We start from the raw sequence: 15,291 nt of genomic DNA on the forward strand, positions 1-15,291 counted from the left end.
CTATTGCTAACTTTGGTCGAAGTTGGAAATGGAGCACAACGTTGAGTATGCAATGAAGTGTTATGTCGAACTTGAAAAATTGGATGCAGAAATGCTTGCCATGATCCAAAAGGGAGGAAGCCTTGTCGAAGGCACTAGTTTACCACTGCTTCAAATTGTTCAAGGAGGGCAGGGAAGATGTTGGGGACGACCAACGCTATAGACAGCTGTCAATGAATCAAATTCGAGAAGATGTGGACGAAGTGCAGGTTTGAATACCAATTGACATGTAAGTGCTTGAATGGTAGCAGAAAGGTTGGGACTTCCGAAAACAGTTGCGCACAAGATCATGACAAATGGGTGAAAGGTGTGTGCCTGATTGATTCCCAAGGTTTTAACTTGGTGAGCAAAAAAAAAGAAAAAAAAAAACATTACTTTCCGCAAACTTTTGAAGCATGTGCAAAGTGACCCTAACTTTTTGGGCAGAGTACAACGGGAGATTATGGACGTGAACCCTAAACAAAGTTGAAGCAGCTGCAACGCAGGTTCTAAAAGATGTTCCAGCTGCTGCCTATCGGGAGGTGTACTACTCTTGGCAGTAGCGCTGGCAACGGTGTATCGATGCCAAAGGTTCATATTTTGCAGATAATATTAAGTGTTTGTATTAAGTTAATATAAATTAGTTTCCTGGCAATAGTCTTAATACTTTCTGAACACACCCTGTATAATGCAGATGTGCATTTCGAATTAAACTATTGCATTGTGTTTTACTGAGAAACTGTGTCCAGAACAAATGCTGATGCCTGAATGTAAACACCCGAGTGCATTCCCGAAACTTGAAAATTGCAAGTTCGAGCCTTTGTAGTGTTAAGCCACAAGTGTATTTCCATCTTCAGTACTGTGGATAAATCACAGTGCTTCCTTATTATTTCTTGTATTTAACTACTGTATTTTACATACTGTCTCGCACTATGTTTCTCCTTTTGGCATATTTTGGCCTTGTGGTCAGTATCAAATTTAAAAGAGAAGTATCCATTGTTTCTAACTGAGTGATTTTGACTTAGGCTTTCAATACTTCATAAGAAACTGCGAAGACACCTTGACATATTTAAATACAGTCAAACTTCGTTATGACGAAGTCGCATCTGATGCAAAAATACCTAAGGCATATTCTCTATTCATTATAAGCTTATGTTTATTGCATGCTGATATCAGCAAGAAACATTTTAGATTTACTTTGTTAATTAAATCCATGTTTGTTATATTGATATTTGACTATTGAGTCCAGAGCTTTCTAGCTCTGCTGTGAGAAGTGATATCAAAATGCCGTAATGTGTACACGTTTGGTTTGTGACTTCTTACTTGACCCACTTTACAGAATAATAGTATGAAAGTCTTGACCATTTTTGCATAAGCAAGTGTGAGGTTTACTTTACCAAACCATACCCTCCCGAATGCACATTCATTTTTTCCCCAAACATTTCAGTCTCGTCCCCAGCTAGTCACGTCACCGGCCGGGCCGAGGCAATGGCGAGGATGCGGGCGACGTTCCCGAGCACGGCGCTGCCGCGACATCGGCCGTTTCGGTGCGAGGTGTGCCACTACACAAGCTCCAGTCGTTGGCACCTGAAACGCCACCAGATGATCCACACGGGCGAGAAGCCGTTCAAGTGCCACCTCTGCCCCATGACCTTTGCCCTGAAGCACAACATGGCGACCCACATGCGAACTCACACGGGGGAGAGACCCTTCCGATGCGAGGTTTGCCCGCGAACCTTTAGCCAGCAGCAGGGACTCAAGAAACATGCAATGCAGCACACGTATTTTGGATTCAGCTCGTCGCTGTAGCGCAAGGATGCTGCGGGGAACTCTAGCATGGTACATAGCTGTTCTTATTTATTTTCTCTGCTGCAAAGAGCAGTTTATGAACTATGTACACAGTTTCACACATAGCGGGCAGTGCTACGAAAGATAGAGAAAGTTCCCTTACTGCTGGCATTCGCAACCCAAAAATACCAGTGCGTCACATATAAAACAGCTGTGCGTCACATAGTTCGATGTAATACTAAGTTTTGTACTTTTGTGTCGCCAAGTATGATGCGTTTGTTACTTGGAAGGTGTCACAGATCGAAACTTATTTTTCACCCAAACGAGCGGAGTCACGCGTCTCTGTGACTAGCGGCCACAGTGCGTCGTTTGCGCTCGCGACCAGAACATAGTGCGTCGCATACTGGGAGCACCAAGCCATACAAATACTGGCAAGTGGTTTGACGTAGCCTTACGCCCACTTGTTGTAATTGTAATATTATCATCATCAGCCTATATTTATGTGCACTGCAGGACGAAGGCCTCTTCTTGCATCTCCAATTACCCCTGTCTTGCGCTAGCTGATATCAACTTGCGCCTGCAAATTTCCTAACTTCATTACCTCACCTAGTTTTCTACCGTTCTCGACTGCGCTTCCCTTCTCTTGGTATCCATTCTGTAACTCTAATGGTCCACCGGTTATCCACCCAACGCATTACATGGCCTACCCAGCTCAATGTTTTCCTCTTAATGTCAACTAGAATATCGGCTATACTCGTTTGCTCTCTGATCCACACCGCTCTCTTCCCGTCTCTTAAAGTTAGGCCTAACATTTTTCGTTCGATCGCTCTTTGTGCGGTCCTTAACTTGTTCTCGAGCGTCTTTGTTAACCTCAAAGTCTCTGCCCCATATCTTAGCCCTGGTGGAATGCAATGATTGTACACTTTTCTTTTCAACGACAGTGGTAAGCTCCCAGTCAGGATTTGATAATGCCTGCCGCATGCACTCCAACCCAATTTTATTCTTCTGCATATTTCATTCTCATGATCAGGGTCCCCTGTGAGTAATCGAGAAATCTGCAGAGTACAATCATCCTCTCTATATGTCTTTCATTGATTATGAAAAGGTATTTTATTCAGTAGAGATACCAGCAGTCATAGAGGCATTGCGTACTCAAGGAGTACAGGAGGCATACGTGAATATCTTCGCAAATATCTACAAGGTTTGCACAGCAACCTTGGTTCTCAACAAGAAAAGTAGAAAGTTACCTATCAAGAAAGGGGTCAGGCAAGGTTACACAATCTCTTCAATGCTATTCACTGCATGCTTAGAAGTATTCAAGCTCTTAGACTGGGAAGGCTTAGAAGTGAGGATCAACGGTGAATATCTCGGCAACCTTCGGTTTGCAGATGACATTGTCCTATTCAGCAACAATGGGGACGAATTGCAACAAATGATTGAGGGCCTTAACCGAGAAAGTGTAAGAGTGGGGTTGAAGATTAATATGCAGAAGACAAAGATAATGTTCAATAGCCTGGCAAGGGAACAAGAATTCAGAATTGTCAGTCAGCCTCTACAGTCTGTAAAGGAGTACATTTATCTAGGTCAATTACTCACCGGGGACCGTGATCATGAGAAGGAAATTTACAGAATAAAATTGTAATACATGAAATAGTTATTCTTTAGGGAAACACGCGGTATGAGACTTCTCTGACCGCACTACTTGCATAGCATCTGCAGCGTTGCCTGCTAAGTATGAAACTGAGTACTATAGGAAATGGGCCAATTGTGTTCGGTTGTGCGTTCTCCACAGTTTGGGTCAGGCATGGCTCATAAGAAAACATATCCGAGCAGGCGGAATCGAACCAACTACTGACCATTGTGCTGTTTTTAAGAGGAGGCCTTACTGCGGTGGCCACCTCTGGTATCCCTATTCAAATGCACGTGAAACGTAGAAATGCTCTTGTTGGACAACCGCTGAACCGGTTCGAATGAAATTCGATGCATTTAAGAGAGAAAGCCAACTTCTACCAACTGTAGGCAGCATAATTTTTATTGCAGGTTGCATAGTTCCATAAACCACACGTTACATCATATTACAGTGTTGTCACAATGCTTACGAGGGCTTTGCGGAAGCCCTACGTGTGAATTAGTGGTATATTTCATAGTGGTGTATGGTACATCAATTTAGATGTCTCCATAGGTGGAGTTTACGGAATTGTAATACTGTTGGCATCAGAAGTTTACGGAACATGTGGCGCAGTGAAAAATGGATGAGACATATGCGACTTTGCTGTAATCATTGACGAAAGACCAGTGCTGTTGCTTGTTTTCACTGCTAAGAATCTTGCCACCATGACGCGATGCGCTCTCTGGCCATTGCTTCATTCCTGTGACTCACAGTTGCTCACGTGATCTCATCTGGCACTGCGGAGTGTATACCGCCGTAAGTAACGTGTGCAATAAAGCATTTAATTTGTAAAGCAATTTGCGATGCCCACATTGGCTGATAGAGGAATGCAGCTGTTGACTGTGACAGTCTAAGAAAGCAGTGGCAAACACACCGTTGTCCAATTCGAAAAGAATTTGTATGAGCACACCAGCAAAGTACGTTCGCTCACTTCCGTGACGTCACACCGCACGCAAATTTCTTTAATTACCGACATCTTGTGAGAACTGTGTTTTGCCCGTGAAGACTCTGGCATCACCTCAAAATTGCATTAAAAATTTTTGCAGCCATTTAGGAATTAGCTGTCCTGCAATGTAGAGACACAAAGGACAGGCACAAGTGTGGTTTTGTGGGCGCAACCTGTGCTTCTTAGGTTTTCATTGAGTATGTACCTTGCACAATGATTCAGATCCAAGTACTTATATTCCTGCTTTAGTGATAGTTCTTAAATGAACTTCACCCCTTTGCAAGATGTTTTAGTGGGCCCTGCAGTAACTGTATGTAATGTTCCATGCCTCGCAGAATTAAGCGATACACCTGAGATCTTCCGTGTGATGATGTGCAATGTTTTCTGTATTCCTGCAACGTTTTGTTGTGGTCTGACTTTTTATATCTTTATATGCATATTTTATTGTGTCTGCGTGATCTGTACATCGCACTTCCCTACTTTGTTTTCTCCGGTATGTCCTACAAAGTACGCACCCTACATTTTCCGACTTCTATTTCTGTAACGGTAATCATTCCAAGCAGCCCACTGAGTGTTCTTTTCAATTACTGAGGCTTTAATAACTGATTACTCCTCCTGTAATTGACCTGCGTCTTTACAGCTTCCTCTGTAGGTGAAATGCAGCGTCCACTGTATTCCTCCAGTGTTTCACTCTGATTCAACTTTTCGTTGTCTTGCAATTGGCTTGCACAATTTTCCAAGCGGGAAAAATTATTTTAGTAGCAGGAACAGTTTTGCTGTAAAGACAGAGTTTCCTCACCGCCTCGGCTCGCATCATCGAATTGAGTGATGCAGTCTGTCAGTCACACATCCAACTGAAAACTGCAGAACTCCGATTTTATCCTTCTACATGCTTCCAGACTGGTTAGAAAATTTTTATTTGATACACGTCCCTCGACTTGCAATACTTTGGTGAAGACAGCACACCCGGTGTCATACCTTTATAAACTAGCTGCAGTCATGTAAAAGGGAAACCTAAAGGTGATGGAAACTACTTTTTCTCGCATCTTAGGCACACGGTCTGTGGCACATGACCATTGAAAGCGCACTGCTCGTGCTGTGTTAGTGTGATGTCCCAAGCTATTGCCATTTGCCAACATGTGTGGCACATCCTGATGACGACATGCTGGCGGCAACATTTACTGAAGCCGTGCAAACCTTGAAACAGTGGAGCATGAACGATGCAGCTTTTTTTTTAACAACATTAGTACGTATTGCAGAATGAATTGACACACATTGCGCGCATATTACAAGATGGATTGATACACATTGTTAATTATGAAATGCTCATTTTTTCATTGACTACTGCTTTAAATATATGTTTAGTATGTCCTAGAAAGCGATATTACTCACATTATCTCGTCTTGGAACATTTTTGATTGAAGGTACTGTGTTCTCCCTTTGGCATGTCTCAAAGATGCGCAATGGCACGCAGCTGCATGGCCTTAGTTTTTCCTATAAGGGTATGATCCCTCACACTTTTTTACTTCTTATTTTGAAATGTTGTGACTCCTCAGCAGTAACCTTGAAAAGGTTGCAAATAGCAGCATGTTCCCAGGTGAAGGCTAGTTGCAAAACGGCCACGCAAGAACCACTGTGGAACTCCTCTTGACAGCTTTGCTGCAAAAACATGCATTTCATAAGTCGCATGAATGCCAGCATTCAGTTTCATTTTTCTGCATGGCGCTTGGTGTGGAACTTTAGTGGCATGGTGATACCATACCTGCCAAGTCTCCCTGATTACCCGGGAGACTCCCGGATTTGGACCATTTCTTCCGGTTGTACGGTTGACAGGAAAATCTCCCGGAAATTGCACTTGTGTCCCATTTCTACCCGCGTCCAACGCCTTGTCAGGTCACATTGGGAAAAAGAATCCAACCCAATCCAATCCAGTTGGAAGTTCTTCGTGCAAAACATTACGAGCACATCATAATTGGATTAGTAGGGAAAACCCTATACATGCGCTATTTCGTTAACCTCGGAGCCGCTGACGGGGTTGTTGGGTGCCCTAGTGGCCCTATTCTCATTAAGCTAGCGAGCGAATGCCGCGTTCCGCAACTAGCAACTCTCGACTCTCCATCGTTCTCCTCGGTGTTAGCCGCTCTGGCATTGCGTACGCCTACTGTCAATCATGACTTTAAAATCAAGGAGCACTAGCGCAAAAGGTATTTTCGAGTATTTTAATGCAGTGTTCAGCCGAAGTGACGCTGGGTATTTTGTTGATACCATAGAGCAATGCAGAGTGCGAGCGGCAATTTAACATCGGGAAAAATACGAGTGCTGCTCGTCCATGTGTTGCTCGTCTAAGACACTGGGAAACGGCATCCTCGCAAAATGTGAAAGAAATGGAATTTATTACAATCAAACATTATCTGCAGAATTTTGGAACACCCGCCATTGTGGCTTTGGCACCCACCCGCCTCAGTGGCTTTTGCATTGCGCTGCTAAGCACGAGTTCGTGGGATCAAATCTCGGCGGCGGCGGCGGCGGCGGCTGCATTTCGTTGTCGGCGAAATGCAAAAACGACCGTGTGCCATCCATAGGGTGCACGTTAAAGAACGCCAGGTGGTATAAATTAATCCGGAGTTCCCCACTACGGCATACCTCATAATCAGATGGTGGTTGTGGGATGTAGGACCCGAGAATTTAATTAAATTTTAAAGAATTTTTGAAGGCTAAATTAGCAACAACAAAATGCTTGCAAAAGTGAGACCTTGATGTTCATTTGGTCACTTGTATATCCGTAAATAAAATTATAATGAAGTTCCCCTGTCAGTACTTGAAAATATAGACGTCGGCGGGGGTAGGGCGTGTTGCGTAACTGTCGGTCGGAAGATCTCCCGGATTTAGTTTCTTGGAACTTGGCAGGTATGCGATCCAGTCGAACTCAGTTGTAACGAACAGGCATGTGCGCTAAGAATAGTTCGACATATCAGGCTATTCGATTTACCCAAACTCACCAATAGAGAACACAAAATTTTGGGAAACATTCCTTATATACAAATTTGTTATCTCCAGTGGAGATGATAAGCGAGGAAGGAATTCATTTGTTAAAAGCAAAGCTCTGCTTAGCAGGCAGTACTTTTTTCGTGTGTTTTTAAAGTGTACCTCAGTGTCACTAAGAATGACGTTCTTGATTAGCAGAATTTTGTAGACCTGTTCTAGTCCACTTCCCTTAATATTCTTGTAGTATTGGCGCAGTAAATCCACTGCAAAAGTAAGTTCAGAAACTTAAGGCGAGGCGGCTCTTCACCTGGCAGTGAATGCCCCCCCGAGTTCGATACGTCCAATGTCCATTTCATTGTGAGGGAGATATTTTGTATCTGTCAGTAAGTTTCATGCATTTAATGTAATGAATAATTTGCTTTATCCAGGTTTGTTATACTGTATTTGAGTTCGACTGTATTTAGGCGGTGGCACTCTCATCGCATTACTCACTTGTTTTTACTTTTTTAGGGCTAAGTGTAATGTTCTCCAGTCGTTTATTTAACCATAGTTTAGCCTGCAACTGCCTTTGTGGCTGTTGATATTATCTCAAGCAGATGGTACAAGAGTTGCATAACAGTCGTAGCACACATAATGTGATGATTGTGCATGTGGAATGTGAAATCCTTGGTACTTGTAGGTGAAACGTGATGGGGGAGAGTGATAAACTATCTCAATTTCGTTTGAGAGTTTCCTGATACACTTTTTAATAGTGTGTGCTGTTGTCTGCTGCAAGGTGGCTAACCTAAGCTTTTGTAAGTTTCTGTATCATATTAGTTTTGAAACTGCATTTAAGCCAGAGCTATTCCCCGATGTCGGTTTGTAAGGGTCAATTGACTGACACATCAACAGGGTGAGACAAAAGTAAATTTTATTTCGATGTGGCTGTTGCAGACATTGCCTATTGTCTGCTGAAGAGAAAGTGCTTGAAGTGGCAAATCTCACTCATCAAAAACATCTTGACTGGACAGGTTGATTATCTTGTTTCACTTAACTGTGCATGCATAGAGCTTTTATTATGTATATATTTTGTTATTGTTGTGGTGCTCGGTGAAGTGGTGCAGTTTTGCAGGAATGGCAATTTGAAGTTAGCTTTGTGCCCGAATATTGGCTATAATATAAGTATTTTCGTGTCTTATGGGTTACAAGGTTTGACTGTATAGGGAATCTGTAGTATTGCAGCTGCTCTTCAAGGGCTGCACTGCAGTTTTTACTCCATTGATGGTTGACTCACTACATTGTTCGCTTACTGGCTGAAACAGGGCAACAGGTTGTGGTTACTTCATTGTGATGGCCGTGGACAGGCAGAAACTTCCGACCCCCATTCTTCACTTAGCCCACAGTGTGCTTTATTTATGAGGGCTATGACTTTATAGTCATTGTGAATTATGAGTGCTATAAAGCACAAGTCATCTCAGCAGGAGTTTTCAAGATGGCTACTGATATAAGCAAGAGGAAGGACATTAAAGCTTCCTTCACAGGTACTCTTAGAGGTTGTAGTTTAGCTTTGTGTGTAAGAGCCTACAGTTACATCCTTGTGAAGGGTTTACAAATCTTGACGTAGTTGGTGTAATCTTGTCGCTCTTTTTTTATGCATTTCCTTACGCTTTTTGTTAAAGCAAAGGTTAACGAGGCTCCGCTGAAGCTTTACAGTGACATTGTTGTGTGAACTGTGTCTGGCCTCACTGATTGGTTGGCATTACACCAAAACTTTTCATTTGACAGCACCACCACACTTGTTTGTTCCATTTACTCCTCTGATCCCAGTGCAGGGGGCCCATATTTACCACATAGGTATGTTGCGATGTGTGCGTTGTGGTGATGAGCTACCATGACCTCTGTACCGTAAAACACTGCAGATCATCATTGACCTGCACACAAACATTAACCACTGTGATTGCAACCGAGACAGTGGCGTGGTGAAAGGCCAGGCACTAGCTAATCGCAAATCACACTTTGGTAAGAGAAATTGGGGAAATCTGGGCCCAGAGTTCAGGCCTGTATACATACACTTCTTCACGAAAGTTTAAGACACAGATTCCAAGACAAATGTGAATTTATGCTGTTAAAGGGACACTATAGACAAATATTAAGTCAAGCTAAAGTGATCGATTAGTACTCAAGAATCTCTAAGGCGTCAATATTATTGCGAACAGAGCCTTAGTAATCGAGAATTTGAGGTAAATGCAGGACACAATTTAGAGACTCCCTTGGGACATTCAAGTACTTGCACGATGATGAAGGCACTCTTTTAAATTCTCTCACTAGTACTGAACCACTCATTATAAAAACATAATTTTATTGCATTATGTAAGACGAAAGAAAATGCTGCTTGTTCAGTTCTATTTCATTTTTAGGAAAAACAACTAATTGACATTACCCTTGACGACGACATGGGCGGTCGAAAGGTCTCGTTTTCCTTCGACTGTGCGCCGCCCGCACTTTTGCGTTCCAGTAGTTTCGTGATCGCGTAGTGCTATGCTGGTTTCGCTGGATCGTGCAACTCGCACAAACTGCAAGTAGTGGAGAATTCCACTTCCATGTGATGTCGCGGGATGCCCAATCGATTCACGCCACTTGACCAAAAGCAACTGCAGCGGCAAATCCACTGCTCTTTCTTGGCTCAGTTTCTCCATGGCCGGATGTTTGCATTTTGTGCAAACAACCGTACCGCCGTCTGTCGGACACCGTTTTACTCACCGACGGCAGTAAAGGGTGGTGATGGCATGTGCAACATCACCACTCAGTTGGGTGACGGGAGATTTGAATTGTGATCAAGGTATTTAAACCTTCAGATGCAATTTCTCGTTAACTAAGCCTTTTCTTGGCACGAAACAAGCGTTGCAAGGTTTCTGGAATGGTATTTAAGAAGTCCACGGCGACTTAATATTTGCCTTCAGTGTCCCTTTAAGGCACGGTGCTACTAATTTATTTAATCGCTAGTGTAGGTTGTAATACTATTACAGATTGACACTTTGAATTCAAGACAATGTGCCATGGCTTTGCAGGAATTAAGGTCTTTCGCAAATACCACTGTAACTTCTGTGGCCGATGACAGAGCCCTGAAACTGGCCATATTCTCGTTTCGTAGGTGGCATGGCCACACATTTCTGGCCACATCTATGCTCAGCTGTCTTTTTCCATCTTCATATACGAGGTAGTGAAAGCGTCCTCTAATTGACTTCAAATGTTACTGTCTGCATGTTGAATGTATGAATGCCATTCTGATACGATTGCCAATGGATTAATGTTCATTCATGCTCTGCATTGTTTGTACCATGTACAAGCACACAATCATTTAGATGATTCCATGCTTCACTTCCATGAATTGTGGCAATCCTAAGTAGTATTTGAATTGTATAAATAAACCCTCCCCTGTTAGCGTTACAATTTTAATACTCTTGTCCCTCGCAAACTGCAGGACATTTCGCTCATTCTCATGCTAGAATGACTCACTGTGTAGTTGCTGGTGCTTTATTGGCCCTGTAAGAAAATGCATATGGGTCACTGATTCTGCATTTTGGAATGTTTTGTATAGTTATGATCTACTCACTGCTTTTTCTTTTGAGATTGTGTCCCACAATCTGTGGAAGACAGATTAAGACAGAAAGCCGATGACTTCGTTGGCATGAATATGTAAATACAATGTGCCACTGGCAAGCTCAGATCACGCCAACATTTTTTAAACTTAGTATTTGCAGCTTACACTCTCATGAGAGATGGAGAATATTTGCAAATGTATCTACTCTATGTGGTGACAATAAATGATAATAAAACCTGGCAGTTCACTGAAAAGAAACTGGAGTCTCGTGATGAAAACTCTGTCAGTTCAAGATGTTCTCATTTTCAGTCTTTGCATGTATGGTCACATTGAAAGCAGATCTTGTTTCCAGGTGGATGTTTCTTTGTTGTCATGCCAAGTGCTTCTTCCTTGGTCATTTGCTACAAATAAAAGCACTACAAATAACATGCAGCTTCTGTTCTATCTGTTTCAAGCCACGTTGTTCATTGCGGTCATACTGGAACTTGGCTCCAGTAATGGATCAAGCTCTAATGGGATGGCCAATGGTCTCGAAACCTTACAAAGTTCTCATGTGATTGAACCAAATTTCCACACGGTGGCATAACTGAAAGTATTGAAAGGAAAAGATTTTCATCTACCTGGGAGTTGCATGAAGCATGATTTTAAAGCTGTCTTTCCCTAACCCACCACAGTTTCATGCCCATTGGTTGGTTCATTGGCATGCTGCAGGACGTGTGTGGATACTTTAGACTTCCTATATGTTGACTGGCAAAGTAATGCAAGTGAACGCACCACTGTTCTGTGAAAGCAAACAATGTATCATGACATGAAACCTGTACATACAGTCAAACCTCGATATAACGAACCTCGATTTAACGAAATTCACGATGTAACTAACTTATTTTTATTTCCCCATCTTAGTTCTTTTGAATTAACGAAACCTCGATATAACGAAATTCTCGATATGACGAAGTTTTTCGCTGCAAGTACAACTTGTTATATGGAGGTTTGACTGTATAATGTAGCTACATAGTTATCTCCAAAGCACACAGACCTCTTAATGAAATAGCGCATGATATTGAACAGGTCATTTGATTTTCTTAATTTTGGCTACCTCTTTCGTAAACACTGCTGCGTGCCATGGGATGCTCCAGATTATATAGCACGGAATTTTGAGCAAAAAATTGGTGCCAGTGACTGCAGCTATGTTCTGCATTTAAAAAACAAAAAAGAAACTAACATAAAGCTTGCAAATGTAGTATTGGCTCATAGCTGTCTAAGCCCACGGACCTCTTTATGGAATAGCACAATTTTCAATGGCTCCTTAATGTTTTAAAGCAAAGCATTGTATAGGAAGCTCTCGGCAAGGTCATGCAAGGTCATTTTAATTTCTTGGTCCACCTTAAAACATCAATTTCCCACTTACAAGTCTGACAAAATAATGCTACAATATTAAACTAGACCTCATAATGTCTATAATATCCAAAAATTATGAGGATATATGGGGTAGGTAATAAATTTTTAAATAAAACTCATTCACGAGACCGTATTTTGGTTTTTTGAGGAGTGTGAAGTGATAAGCTAGCTTTGGAGTTTGAAAATAGCCGATCTGTATTTATCTAGTAAGGGTTCATTTAAGGCGAGTCACGTGAGCATAAGATAATTTGGGTGTGCAGGGTTCTCTGGGCACAAAGGCCACGTCACCTGCAACAAAGTCTAACGCTCTGTGCCATTCAGGTGCTCAATGGTGCAATGATTGGACAATAGGAGAGGAGGACGCCACTCTCCACAGCTGCTCCTGCTCTCAGACTCCTTAGTATATATATACATATAGATAGCTTGTATGGCTTTGTATGGGCAATACCATTTGACCCTTTCATATTATGTTTGGTCATTTAAATAAGGAGCCACTATATAATGTGTCGCAGCACAATACAGTAAAAGCTCGATGATACGATCACGGCTAATACGAATTTCCGGATACGAAATTTTCTGTGGTCCCGGCCGAGCCCCAATACTTTGCAACGTGCTAGAGAACGGTTGTTACGAATCGATTTCCGGCCTGCGTCGGTTGATGCGAATAAACGCCGCCCCACCGACGGCCGCGAAAGAGAACAGTGCGTAGTCACGCGCTTTCTCCCGTTTTATTTTGGTGCGGAGGCGCGGACGCGGCGCCGGACAGCGCGGACTCCGCGAATGGGCGCGAAGAGTTTGAAGCGGTGGCGCTTTTGTACTTTTCCTCCTTTTCGGCGGCCGCCCATCGGACGGAGTGGCTGCTGTGTTTCGGGCCGCGTTCTTTGTGTTTGCGCCATTTTACCTAGTCGCAGCGAGCTATGTCTACCGAGATAGGTTTGTCTACCGAGATAGAAGGACATTAGAGACTTTTCTTCAAGAAATAAATGTTTTTTACGTACATGTGCCTGAGTGAGTTCACCTCTGACTCTTTAATTTAGCTACAGTCGAATCTCGTTAATTCGAACACGCTTATTTCGAACATACCGCGCACCGACAATGCTCTTAGCAGCGCGCCAAATCACGCGGCGGCGCCTCCGACCGGCATTGCTCCGACACCGCCGTAGAGCAAAAGCTCAGGGGAGACCCCTCAATGCCGCGCGCGAAGGAACGGGGAAAAAAAAAAAGAACCCGCGGCGGAAATTTCACCCTCTCTCAAATTGCAAGGTCGCCGTTTCTGCATCGCACCGGAACAAGCGTGTTCGTGCCGACTAGTGTGTTCTAGACAACCGTATTCTAGCACACACTAGTGCCGACGTCCCAGCCACGGGACGTCACGCGGATAAAATGGCAGTGAACCCTTCTCCTCTATGCTTCCTCTATTTTCTAGTCACATGTTGACCTTGCACGCTGCGGCAGCAGCGCAGAGGGAAGCAGCGGCGGAGGCGCAGTCGGGCCAACGAAACTGCCCACGCCCGCAAACGCTCGCTTCCCGATAACGGCAGAAAACGAAACTTCAGGGAGCGGCTAAAATAAGCTGGCGCCAGCACGGCGGCGGGCGCGCACGGAGATGTGCGCACGGAGTCGAAGGTGAGAAAGCTGCGAGGGAGTTGAGAGCACGGTGGTTGAGAGGGAGGGCGAGGGGAGCCACAGAAGCGGCGGAGTTGACGCGGCCAAATCCGCTTCCCTGCCGCCCTCCTCCCTCACCTTCGACGGTCTCCGCGCGCACCCGTGTGCCGGCGCCGCCCGCTCCCTGAAGCTTCGTTTTCTGCCGTTATCGGGAAGCGACCGTTAGCCGGCCTGGGCAGTTTCGTGGCCCGCGCTTGCTATGCGCTTGCTCGCCGCGATATTTCACGACTCGCACCGTTCGTGCATCGTGCTATGGTGCACGAATACTTCAAAAATACGTCCTTTTAATTCGAACAAATTTTCGGGCCCCTTCGAGTTCGAATTATCGAGATTCGACTGTAGTTTTAATTGTTTCGATTATACGAATTTCGGCTAATACGAATATTTTTCGTGACCCCGTGAGATTCGTATCATCGAGCTTTCACTGTAGTTCCCCTTAAGTTGCGGCCGTAATTTCTTTACATTTCCTATATTTGGCCTCCCACATTCTAGGGCCTCTGGGTATGTCTCTCGTAGAAGCGTAATACAAGCCTTAAATGTATTTACTCGGGGTGGACAAATATTCGTCGTATTTGAAAAGTAACTAGTATTTGGCATTTTTTAATATTCAAAGCTAACTGAATATTTTGTAACAAACGACTGTTAAGGTGTGGTTGCTGTCTGCTAAACAAAGTATCGCTAATTATCAAGTGTGATGACAAAAATGTTGAAAGCAATGCAGAAACAAAATGGGTAATGCAAGCTTTGTTTATGGTTCATGGCAAAAGTCTACTACTTGACAACCTGCTATTTTCTCTTGTAGTCTCCAATGAGTGCTTCTGGCAGTACGGCTATGTCGCAGTTTTCTTTTACGTTACAACCATGCAACCATTTCCTTGCAATGAGCCATTTCACGTCTATGGCACAGAAGTCCTTCAGCAGGCATTATTTTTTTTTGCGCAACTCCTGGTCTTTTTTTTTTTTTGCCACCATTTATGTAGCGTTTTCGCGAAAGCTAGTCATACAGCAGCCATTCATTCTTGGAGAGTTTGTTTGCAACCAGGCACTAATGTTCATGAGGCTATTCATGTAGTTTTTTCTGATGAAAGATTGATGACCTTGTGTTTAAAACTGATTGTCCCTGATGGGCGTCTTTGTTGCACTAACCCGTAAAGGCGTGGACCCAAATTATACCGAAATGTATATTCCTGCTATAAATATGTGCGTCTGCATTAGGATGTTGTGTATTCAATGCTTACTATT

The 15,291-nt window shown here is 43.4% G+C and overlaps 1 protein-coding gene and 1 long non-coding RNA gene across 2 annotated transcripts; both read left to right on the forward strand.

Annotated features, from left to right (window-relative positions):
* Nucleotides 1-1,506: 1,506 nt before the first annotated feature.
* On the forward strand, nt 1,507-1,827 carry LOC119431248 (early growth response protein 1). Its single transcript, XM_049657506.1, has one exon. It carries the CDS (start codon nt 1,507-1,509, stop codon nt 1,825-1,827), a length of 321 nt encoding a protein of 106 aa, XP_049513463.1.
* A 3-nt stretch (nt 1,828-1,830) lies between these two features.
* LOC125940637 (uncharacterized) lies at nt 1,831-11,244 on the forward strand. Its single transcript, XR_007463833.1, has 2 exons — nt 1,831-4,463; nt 4,537-11,244. It is a non-coding gene; the product is annotated as an uncharacterized LOC125940637 (long non-coding RNA).
* The last annotated feature ends 4,047 nt before the right edge of the window (nt 11,245-15,291 follow it).

This window comes from Dermacentor silvarum, chromosome 10 (genome assembly GCF_013339745.2).
Source record: "Dermacentor silvarum isolate Dsil-2018 chromosome 10, BIME_Dsil_1.4, whole genome shotgun sequence".
NCBI classification, from domain to species: domain Eukaryota; kingdom Metazoa; phylum Arthropoda; class Arachnida; order Ixodida; family Ixodidae; genus Dermacentor; species Dermacentor silvarum.

Coding starts and splice junctions, on each gene's coding strand:
- LOC119431248 (XM_049657506.1), top strand. CDS start 1,507: ATGGCGAGGATGCGGGCGACGTTCCCGAGCACGGCGCTGCCGCGACAT.